This window comes from Borostomias antarcticus, assembly GCF_949987555.1.
Source record: "Borostomias antarcticus genome assembly, chromosome: 25".
Lineage (NCBI taxonomy): Eukaryota > Metazoa > Chordata > Actinopteri > Stomiiformes > Stomiidae > Borostomias > Borostomias antarcticus.
In genome coordinates this window covers 13,066,826-13,078,633 of record NC_140258.1, presented here as the reverse complement: position 1 = coordinate 13,078,633, position 11,808 = coordinate 13,066,826, and the positions used below count along the sequence as shown (strand labels likewise).

Genomic DNA, 11,808 nt, shown 5'->3' with positions numbered 1-11,808 from the left:
GCTTCTCCACTAACAGATGGCATCCTTGCATCACTGTCAAATATTTTCCTTCTCAGTCCGCTTGGATTACTGCACTCCTCCATCATGCTGCACTCTCTCCTTTGTATGGGGGAGAAATCTAGACTCTTTTATATCTTACATTTTCTACATAGAGGAAGTCAATGGGCGATATAGAACAATGATTCATTGATATATATATATATATGCATATGGGTCCATACAGTGCCATTTAAATGTATTCAATATGGCTCTGGGTCCATATATGTGAGGGATGATTCTTCTCAGGACTATATCCTGATGAAGGCTCACAGCCGAAACGTTGATATTATAAGTCTCTAATTAAATAGCTTGCATCGGACCTGCCAGAGTGTGCGGCGTCTCCTCTCTTTCAATCTCCTCAGGACTCATCATCTAAGAAGCCTTTTAGCACCTCCATCTCAGGCCTTGTATCTAACAGAACATTGACTAATGCTATTCTGTCTCTGAGAGAACCAGCTTCATGATGACTCACAGCTAATCTGGATGTGAGAAGGGGATTCTAGCAATGGATACACACACACACACACACACACACACACTTCAATGCCAGTCAGAAGAGCAAACAAACAGACATAGCCTTGCAGATCTGAGGAGGAGGAGGAGGAGGAGGAGGAGGAGAGGAGGAGGAGGAGGAGGAGGAGGAGAGGAGGAGGAGAGGCAGCGGGCCCTGCTGAGAGCGAGGTGCTTCAGACATGTAGACTGGATATCTGGCTCTCAGACTCAAGGACAACCAGGACAGATGATCTTATGTGTTGGAGTAACGCAGATAACTAGTTACTAGCTATTCTATTTTGTTGCTATTTTGTAAAAGTGTAATAAGCTAGTAACCAAGCTGTCTTTACCTGTGGCGATGGACAGGCCCCTACTGTATGTATAGTATCACTTATTGAAATACGATACCGAACGATGGTACGCTGTGTTAGATAACTGGAACTATCACAATGTCAAGTCGATATCAGTTGCCCTGTGTAGCTGAGAGACGAGAAGCTTCTTCGCTATGTCCATAACAAGAACAACAACAACAGTTTAGTCAAAGCGTCTTTCCTTTGTAACCGAGACACCGAGGACACACCCCCCCCCCATCATTTCCCAGCAGGTGTAGCGTGCAGCAGGACTGAGGACCCTTACCTGGTTCATCTGCCCCACGGGCTGACTGATGATGGGGCCTAGAGGCTCTGAGACCATAGGAAGCCTAGGGGAGAGAGAGAGAGAGAGAGAGAGAGAACAAACTCAGGGTCGGGAACAGAGCACGTGGCTACAGCATGTAGATGAGGCAGAACAAACAGGAGCAAGGGAAGGGAAAACAGACGGAGTTCAGGAAATGTGCAGCTCTGCTTGTAAGGCCTGATTCATAGTCGACGTAAACAACGCAAGCTACGTTGTGAACGCAAGCTCCAACATGACTCGAGAGCTTGTGTTCTGTCTTTTGTTTTGTGAGAAACACAAGGGATTGCACTATTGCTTGCGTCAAGTGACAAATTTCGGCATGACACACGCAAGGACGCAACGAGATCTTGCGTGGCCTTGTGAAGCTTGCGTTGCTTGCGCTTATGTAGTTTGCGTCGACTATGAATCCGGCCTAACGTGCTGTTCTGTGGAGAGAGGCTGTGGGCGATGTGCTGTTCTTGAGGAAACTCTTCTATACAGGCTGCTTGCTGTGGCTCCAGAGTAGTCAAGACACCACTCCTACAGCCGTAACTGCCTTTTCCCCCCTTTGACATTGTCAATACAATGCTGCTTCTAAAAACCGCTGTGTGTGTACTACAGTATGTGAGTCCAGGATGCCTAGAGAGGTTTAAGTAGGGGCTCTGACCCTAATTCCATCACGGTTTAAATTCAGCCAGAGAATGTGTGTCTGTATTGATCAGGGGTAATCGTCGTACAAGGCCCTTTTTGAAATAACACACTGTAACAACTGGCCACAGACAGAGTGTTATATTAACTCAATACATACTTGTATGGATGACATCTTTCCATTCCTTTGAGAGCCTCCGCACCTCAATCTGTAATTTTGTGCCTTTTTCATCCCACAGAGTTCCATCTCTCCAGCATTCAATTACAGTACCAGCAAGTCACCAGGCTTCTTCCCCACTTAGTGCTCGATGAGACCATTACCAAAGATGTGTGATATTATTCTGGAAGCGACAGTTTGATATCATGCATCGCTATTCTGTTGAATGTGATGCTGGGCGGTCTGTTCCTTTGAGGAATGGGATGTTACAGCTTAAGACTTGGCTCACAGTGGCTGTGTTCAGGTTTACAACCCACTTCTCTACCGGGCAATAGGTCTTTCTATATGAGCTGGATTGAGTATGTTGGTGTCTGTGCCATTTTTCACACCTTGTTATATCATGGCCAAAGATGGTGGCGGAATTCTCTGAGAACAGATGTTTTTTGCGGCCTGTAGCAGGTATGGGGGTGGGGGGGGGTAATCTGTAGCAGGTATGGGGGTGGGGGGGTAGTCACATGCAGAAGCAAAGTGCATTCAAGAACAGACCGCCAACATTGCTTGGCAACCATGCCTGAAAAAGTAGCCTCTGTGCCAAGTCCCAAGGTTAATTTGATGGACTACTGTAAGTGGTTCTCTGCATTGCTGACAAATGAGATTTATCGGCGACCCGGGGTTAGAATGTTAAAATGTCAGAGCATGACCTGCTTGGCACTGATTAAAGAAGACTGGCAGTTCTAATGATCAGGACCTTGCATATGACTAACCATATACTGTACTGTAGTCTGACTGGAAATGTCTATCTAACTATCACTCTCCACGCCTCGGTGAGCTCCTACAGTAATGACTACGATGGAAAACATAATCCCAAATAAATAATAAAAGTCAAATTAACTTTCTACGACAGTAAGAAAAAAAAGAATCCAATTGTTCCAGGTAAGGCTGTAGAACCTGCCATGTGCTTTGGACTATATACACTGAAGAGAGGTTATTCTGAAGTCATTAGTAAAGTGCTGTATAAATCTATAGTAACCTGGCTACACACTCGGTTCTTGATCATGATCCCTATGTTGTTGCTGATTCAAATATTGTTAGGGATGGAAACTAAATTAAAAACCCTTAATGCCATAACAGGATAAGGAGAGAGAGAGTCACACCGGGCTAACGGAAATAAACGCTCATATATATTATTCATCTCATTATGATGGAGGACCAATATGAAAGCAGTTGAACGAATCAGATTATTTTAGAGGTAATTACCCAGAGGCCACTAGTACTACCTCAGCAGCGTAAGGATGATCTTTACTGGAAAGCATTTGAACTAGTGAGGTTGGCTGGGTGACGTGTTTAATGATTTGTTTCTCCTTCGGTGTCGATTACTCACAGAGCCAGCAGAAGCAGGTCATCATTGTTGAATGATTGAATGCATTGCGAGTGGTTTGACTCGATAATCAAGTGAAATGTCAAGGCAAAAGTGTACACCTATCGACGGCCTCATCGTTATTAATATCGCTTAACTATTCTAACACCTCAGTAGTGTGTGTTAAAGTGGCTATATATACCCTTGCAGGGGCATCTGGGATTCATTTATCAGTATCCAATAGGGGGGGAGGTGATGTAGGATCCACCTGCTCCTACATGTAAGTCTACTAGGGATAAAGAGCAGGAACTAACACCAAGCTAGCGAGAGCAGGGAACTAACACCAAGCTAGCGAGAGCAGGGAACTAACACCAAGCTAGCGGGAGCAGGGAACTAACACCAAGCTAGCGGGAGCAGGGAACTAACACCAAGCTAGCGGGAGCAGGGAACTAACACCAAGCTAGCGGGAGCAGGGAACTAACACCAAGCTAGCGGGAGCAGGGAACTAACACCAAGCTAGCGGGCCCCCAGTGTCTGAATACCACAGAAAAGATCCATCAACTGAATGGGATAAGCAAGGGATGAATGTCAGACATGAATCTCAACAGTCATCACCTTTTCATAGATAAACAGCGTTCAAATCTGTTTGCGATAAATGCCAAGTGCATCACTAGTAAACAGACTCACCCTGTTATTGAATCACCTCTCCTTAGATATACACCACATTTTGAGTAGCTTATCCCTTTCATAAACAATATTCACATTTTAAATATGAGCATGCTTTACTGGCTGGTGCACTGACACAGATGTATTGTGCAGATACATTGGAGACAGAGTTTTAATTGAACTGCTAATTACCTAAATGTTATTAGCATTGCAGTAGAGGCAGTACATTGCCACTAGAATAGCTACTCCCCCTGGGCCAGCGTTCATGTGTATAATTAATGTGCATAGAGCTCCACCAGGACCGTCTCCTTATGAACAGAGTTTACCTTCAAGCAAACCTCCCATGTCTTCTGTGCTGCTTTGTACTAAGTGGATGATTAATACAACCCAGCATTTGCATTACTAGTGAGCCAAGAATACCAATAGAACTCAACTAAACTATTTCTGTGTGTATACAGCCTGTTGTCAGAAGTATAGTGCTATGAGGGAGCAGCTAGTTGTGTGTGTGTGTGTGTGTGTGTGTGTGTGTGTGTGTGTGTGTGTGTGTGGGGGGGGGGGGGGGGTGACTTGCATTCTCTGTACATGTATCTGCTCTGCCTTGTGCAGGCATTCACACGGTGAAGCTGTGAGGCAGTGCTGTCAATGGTGTGAGCTGAGATTGTCACCAGGAGGCTAGAATCCAGAATGCTTTGAGTTACTGTCATGAGCCTGACGAAGCAACGTGTGAAACGCGTAGCTCTGTTGAACACTTCCTCTTCATGCATCCTCTCGTCTGTGCAGTACAGTATTGAACAATTCTCTCCTGCTTTTAGTTACTGTTAGTTCTGTGTTAATGTTGAGCTTTAGGATATTACGGAATTCAGCTAGGAATGTGGCACATCCTGTATTCTGCATTACACATTCGCATTCTAAAAGTGTGAACATTAAAAAATACATGCAGATCAGAATCCCCTGCAAAGGAAAACATGACGGTCTAGCGCGGTATCTGCTCCTCCCTCTCCCTCTGCACACATGGACCATTCTCCCCTTACAAAGAAACGAGCAACAAGTTGGTTTAATATTCAGTGCTGTGCACATCCCACTGTGGTAAACCTACAAATCCATTCCTTTCTTTCTCTGTTGTGTCAGCATTGCCCTAAAATTCAATATCATGTTGGAATAAATGCTTTTATCACAGCGGCAACAACTCTCTCAAGGTTGTTCTCTGTGTTCCTGATATATTCAATCTTGACAGCAGTGTCTCCTTCTCCCCCCAGGCAGAGAGGGAACTGAAATATGATGTTTGCCAAACAACCTCTACACTTGTAACTACATGGATCAAATTAACATCTTTTATCAAACCCAAACCATATTGGAACAACATAAATAGGATAGACCTACAATACATCCCCAGTCGTCATTTTGAAACTGAATCAAATCAACAAGTTATCTCTGGCCTCTTCTTATCTTGTCTCACGTGACGTCACACAGTAAACGTGCCATCTTGGGGACTAGAAATAGGGACATTGGTAAACAAAATAAAAATAATGTAAAAATAAGAGGGAATTCATTTCATTCTGTTTTGAAAAACATCTATATTTGACAGCCACGGATGCAGATTCTGTAAACATCATCAAACAACGGTTTGACGTTTTGCATGTACACTTAGGGCCAAATCCACGAAAGGATTGTGCTGCGTTTGCAGTGGCAAAACCCGTGCAAATGAGACAAAAAATAGCATCCAATCCACAAAGCACACGCAAAGGGGGGAAAAGTATTGCAAACTGCACCGATGAGCAAATAGCTCCATGGCTGCGCCAGGCTCATTTGAATGTATGTAGGTGCTTCCGTGCAAAATGGTTCCAAATAAGCCTTGCGTCTGACCCATTAACACCATGAGCTAACTGCCACACACGGTTAGGGAGGTGCAAATACCGCTTTTGAAAAGCTGGTATTAACTACAGCAGTCAGCGCGCACTCTCTCCTTCTGTCTCTCCTCGGAACTTGTGAAGTTTGAATGATACTGAATAGATATTGGATGATATTAATGGCAAAATATACATATAGAGGGATTTAAAAATAAGTTCAGCCAGCTGCGATGCACAGAAACAAATAGAACTGATTGACATTTTCATTATGATCTAATCTGTGTCCTGAAATATGGAGAAAAGCTTGACACACTGGGGAAAGATCCGACTATATTCAACATCTTGTATCTATCTATATACAAGAGCAAATTGCATTCAGCTGGTGGTGAGTGCAGCACATCTAAGGGGCTGACATGCTCTCCAGGGATCATGGCAGCACCCTCATGCCAGGCGAGTGCAACAACGCGTACATGGCTAATTGCAATCATGGGCGCTAACTGCACACAGTTGGCAAATTTGTGGGTGTGTTTGCCCGGACATATCACTAGAGCAAAATCTTTTGTGGATGTCGTGCTAAACTGGAGCAGATTGCCAATTGCTGTGCAAAATATCGAGATATAAGCAGGAGCAATCCATTCTTTCTGGATTTGGGTCCTAGACTGCAACATTATTAAATTATGTTACAAAATTGAAATCTTTGGTGTATTGTATTTATATGGTATTGCATTTTCTTGTATTGCTTGTATTGTATTGTGTAAAATTTAAATGTATTGTATTTGTATTGTATGTCCAATATAGCAAGGATAGAAAGTGTATCAACTCACCTCCCATTCCTGGTATTCACCTGTTCATTCTGTATGAGTTACACCTGTGGGAGAGAAACAACGTGATTAACATCGGACTCATCTCCAAGAAAAAGAAATGATATACACGTTAAAAAACTGTGGTAATAAAACAACAACTCCTTAATGGCAGCATGCAACGTTACATTACGGGCAGCAAACAGGAGGTTAAAGCCTAGAGTTTGTTACTGTCAAAAAAGTAAACCAATTCAGGGAGGGGTACAAGCGAAGGGGATCAAAGTATTTAATTACAAAAAAGCTAGTTCAACTTTTGGTTTTCTGGTTATATAGCTAATGTTTAGCTGGTAAGACATTAATGTATATTAAGATTTAGTGCCTTTTATTAATTGCTGTTAATCCTCTTTTCATAATATTTCTGAGTCATTTTTGATGTTTCTAGTTAACATGAATTAGTGGTTTTAGCGTGTTGGGGCTCTTATTGGGGGTTAGGAAGGGTCAGGTTTACTTTTTTAAATGTAAGTAACTTTAGAACTTTATATAACTTGTCAAACGCAACATTAGAGTTATTATTGGGGTTACCTGCTTAATGTTTAGTCATCCTTTGAATCCCGCGATCTATTCTCATAAAGAGAGTCAGCCTTCGGGTGAACTAGTCACAAAAGAGAGATTGCTAATTGGCTTCTTGTGATGATATTTAAAGCATTGAAAATTGCAGAAATACAGCTTTATAAGGTTGAATAACAGGGATGAAGGAAAGAGAGATGGTTCTGACACTGATGGGTTTCAGATAAGAGGCACTGCAAACTCAAAGCATCCTACAGTATTCACTCAGCCATGACAGATTGTAATAAGAGTGTGAATATGTGCAATATTCACAGAATGTACATTGAGCACGGTATAGAGGTACTGTAGTATGTAGCCAGCGTCAGAGGTTGAAGGCATTTAGACATTAATGGTAGAATAGGGGTACTTTTCTTACCTCTCTCAACTCCATCTTATTCTCAGAGACATGCTAGTACAAACAGGTCAATCAGAATTTGTCTTGAATAAGGTAAAACTTAGAGAATAGGTTAAAAATCAATTTATTAGTCTAAACAGTTGCTTCCCATTAACAAATTACACATCTAGTATGACTATCATGGAACAATTTAGCACTAACTTTGATATTATTTAACAAATGCTTCTTTAGTCGGGTTAATGCATGTTATCTACTAATGCACAAAAAACTACGAAAGACAGACTTGAAATTTCACTTTTGGTGTATTTCCTGTTTCAAAACACTTTAGCCATTACCTGAAACCAAGCAGGGATTAAGTGATAGAAACAAGTAATTCAAATGTTTCTTTCATTTTTAACAAAACGTTTCAGCTTTATTAACAAGTTATGGCAAAAGAAATTTACCAATTTATGGCCACCTATTTAGAGAAGCTTACACATGGTGCTTTATGCGCTTTTTTTAGTTTGTATTATGTCTTTTATGTACAAATACAGATTAAACACAGAACAAAGCACTTGTAATACGTTACAGTACATACTGTCCAGTACATTGCTGATTGCTCTCAACATCAAAATTTAAATTAGAGTTTTACAAGATCAATATTTAACATCATAACAAATATTTAAAACAAAAGACCGTTCACTTCATTCAGTGGTAGCAGCCCAGTACTACCCTGATGAAAGCACAGCTCACTAAGGGGGCATATCAAAAAGCATCAAGTTCTTTGACAACCTCATGCTTTTGTGTTTCAGGGACATACAGTTATGGACAACCAAGAGCAGCATTCCAACGTATGGGTTAATGCTAATTACAAGAGAGCTTCTTTATATATACATATTCTTTGCTCATTGTTCTAGAAAAAGTGTCCAAGTTATACAAAAAGAAAACAAAGAAAAAGCCGAATGTGCGTCAGTGTGAATGTGCTAAGGTTTATGTGCTTTGTGTGGTTCCTTGATAGACGCATCCTGAAGGAGGAGAGGGTCAGAGAGAGAGGAAAGAGGGCCAGTACAACTTTAAGGGTCAGGAAAACAATCGTAAGGTTGTCTTATGTTGGAGTTTCACCGATGAGAGGCACCTTCAATATCTACCATAGGGGTGTTCTCTGAATGCCCCTCTGGCCAGCCGGGTCGCCGGGGCTTTGAGGCTGGGCCTGGACGAGGTCCACTCCTCCTCTGCAAGAGATGCACGTCAGAGAGACAACACGCTAAGAAGACGCACTACTTATGCCGTGCATACGGTACACAATTTCAGCCTGGATTTTGACGTCCAAGATTCCTTTAGGATCAGAAGGGAATCCTCAGTCCTCTACGATCACACTCTTCTAATATGAGACGGTCACCGACACATCTGAGCTCTCCAGATCCAACCTTACACTCGTCTGGGACTCCAGTTTGATATTATTGGCAGTCTGAGGCATGGCTTGTGTGATGTGTGTATGTAAATTGTCTAGTGCGTGCAGTACTAGCGAGGAAATACCAGCGATTTAGGAAAGATGGTTCTCTTTGAGAAAGAGGCTCTCTATTTTTAGGATTTTGCCAGATGTAAAATGGAAAAATGGAAATAAGCTTCCAGTGATTGGTGATTCTAACACACACACACACACACACACACACCGACCGAGTTAACCCCCCCCCCCCCTCCCCCTCGCTATCTGTCATTATATATATTGTGTTGTTATCATTGTGTTGTAGCCTAACCCCTCTAAACAAGGACATGCAAGTGGTCCCATCGAGTGCTTTCAAGTCCCTGTTCTCCAGTCCGGGTACCCCAGGGCCTGCTCCCATCATGCACCATGGTAAATGAATTACATGCTCTTCCTGTCCTCTGCCAGATCTGAAGGCTGAGGTCTGGCAGAGGACTGTTCACACTCTTTTTTTCAAGTCAAATTCTATAAAGACGACAGGCCCTCGCAGCGCCTGGCGCCCGTTCTATGTCACTACTGTAAGTGTTTATGGGGCAGAAAATCAAATCATTGGCCTCTTGGTTTTTGTTTTGTCCACACTCTGGCACCCCTGTGCACAATTCATTGTGCTGGAAATGAATGAGCTTGCAGACCAACTGTGTTAAAACAGGCGCTTCACAGCAGCAGGGAGGGCACACCGCCAATCTCAGCATCCCTGCCTGTTACCCTACATGTGTGTTACCCTACATGCCTAGGAGGGCTCACTGGCAGGCTCGACAGGCACCTTTACCTCTACAAAGGGCATAAGTTAAGCCTATGAGCCTCAATTGGCACAGCTGCTGCAGAGCAACCCTGATTGAAGCCTGTAGCGATACCCAGTCTGGGGGGGTCACTGCATACTGTGAGGGGTATGACGTTTTCTCCAGAAGAATTTCTTCAAAAGAAACGTGCAAAATCGCAATAGCTTGGACCACACACACGTGCATGCATCCACGCGTACATGCATTCACACTAATTTTGATATAATGCATTTTGATGCATTCACACTAATTTTGAAACTAAAAATAGTACATCATGGTCAGAGAAATAAGGTGCTTCTTGCTCCTGTAAGAGAGCCTGTAATTGGTGTAGTAATGTGCCTGTCACCCCCCCTTCCCTCGCCCTATTGAATACAGCAATAACTGAGAGTAGCCGAAAATACACAAGGATATAATGCTCAACACAGCTTAGTGAGACTGTATGTTGTGTAGGTTGCTGTGGACAATAGCCGCATTGCACTTGTACATTTTTGTGGACCGACTGGCAGACCCACAGACCGACCGATCACAAAATAATCAGCCAATCAGCGTTCTTTGAGGAAATACTAACAGCTACACCAGCGTGGTTTAGGTGTGACAACAGTGAGAAGCAAGGCTGTGTTCCCAATCGCATACTTCTACTTTTTACTACCAGTACGTACTACAGCTGCGCCTAGAAAGTATGTACTTTGAACACAGTACACATACAATTGGAATATACCACGGTCATAATATTGCGCCTTGAAATTTTCCCACATCCGTCTCAGTCCATAAAGCAGCATTCGCCCACAGCTGGCGCGACTCGCACATGTGTCCTCATTTCCGCTGTGCACAGGATTGTGGGTCAGAATAGCCAGAAAACTCATCTGGCTTGCATACTGCAAAATATGACCGGATGTAGTAGAACATTCTGTAATTTTTGCTATACTGCATATGGCATACTACAGTATGTATTGGGACATACTACATCCTTTTTTGGCATACTATATAATACGGAAGTAAGCGATTTGGAATGCAGTCCAACTGTTCATCCTAAAACAACATGGCGGCGGTTAGCGTAGATGATGTTATAGCATCAGTTAAATCTGAACTGGAGAGTATTTCTTCTTTGAAAGAAAAGCAAAGAATGACGGCTTTTCTCTGCAGAAAATATGTTTTTGCTCTTCTTCCAACTGGCAAGAATCTGATTTACCTGTGATAAAAAGTGATAGGCAGATGGTTCATCCAATCACCTGCCAATTAGTTTTGAAAGTGTCTGTCCTTTTCCAAAAACTTTCCCAGATGGTGGGAAACAAACCAGACAAACCATCTGGCGCATATCAGACAAGACTGTTATGGACGAGACTGGCTCAGAGTTAAGTTGCATGGACTTTTCCTCAGCTCAGAGAACCGGCAGGATACTGTAGATGATTTTAAATGGTACATTCAGTATGAGCATTTAAAAAAAAAAATGGTTAGGACAGAATTGGAGTTAAAAAAATATCAGCTAGGGACAGTAAGCTCAAATATCGAATTATCTGCGTTTCCTTTTAAGTGCTAAAAGGATGGAATAAGTCTAATTAAACAACGGTATAGATCCGGTCCATTCTCTCTATTGATCAGTTTGCTTTCCAGCCGTGGCGATAACCACGATATCCCCACGCTAAAATGCAATGTTCGCACATCTTTTAATATCAATCCACCTCTTATTAATTTTCCAGATCAATGTTTACAAAGATGGGCTGTAGCATTGTCGTTGCCTGGCAACGTTCCCTTTTTCAGCGGAAGTATCTGCAAATGATTAACAAATAGTTCCATTAAAAAATACATTTATTTAAATTAAATACTTTTTTTTTTTTTTTTTTTTGAAATATTGGGGGATAAATGTGGCAACCGTTGTATAATAGCATTATGGAACTCGAAGCCGTGGGATGTCACGGATATCGCTACGGCTAGCGGGGTGTAACGGT

At 42.4% G+C, this 11,808-nt stretch overlaps 1 protein-coding gene across 1 annotated transcript in view; it reads right to left on the bottom strand.

The window, feature by feature from the left end:
* Positions 1 to 8,737: 8,737 nt before the first annotated feature.
* Positions 8,738 to 11,808, bottom strand: part of khdrbs2 (KH domain containing, RNA binding, signal transduction associated 2) — a gene marked incomplete at both ends in the record, with an annotated part of 49,531 nt that continues 46,460 nt past the window's right edge. Inside the window, one exon of the mRNA XM_084458931.1 lies at positions 8,738 to 8,832. Within this exon, the coding sequence (XP_084315057.1) occupies positions 8,738 to 8,832 (95 nt within the window). The remainder of the gene's footprint in view (positions 8,833 to 11,808) is intronic.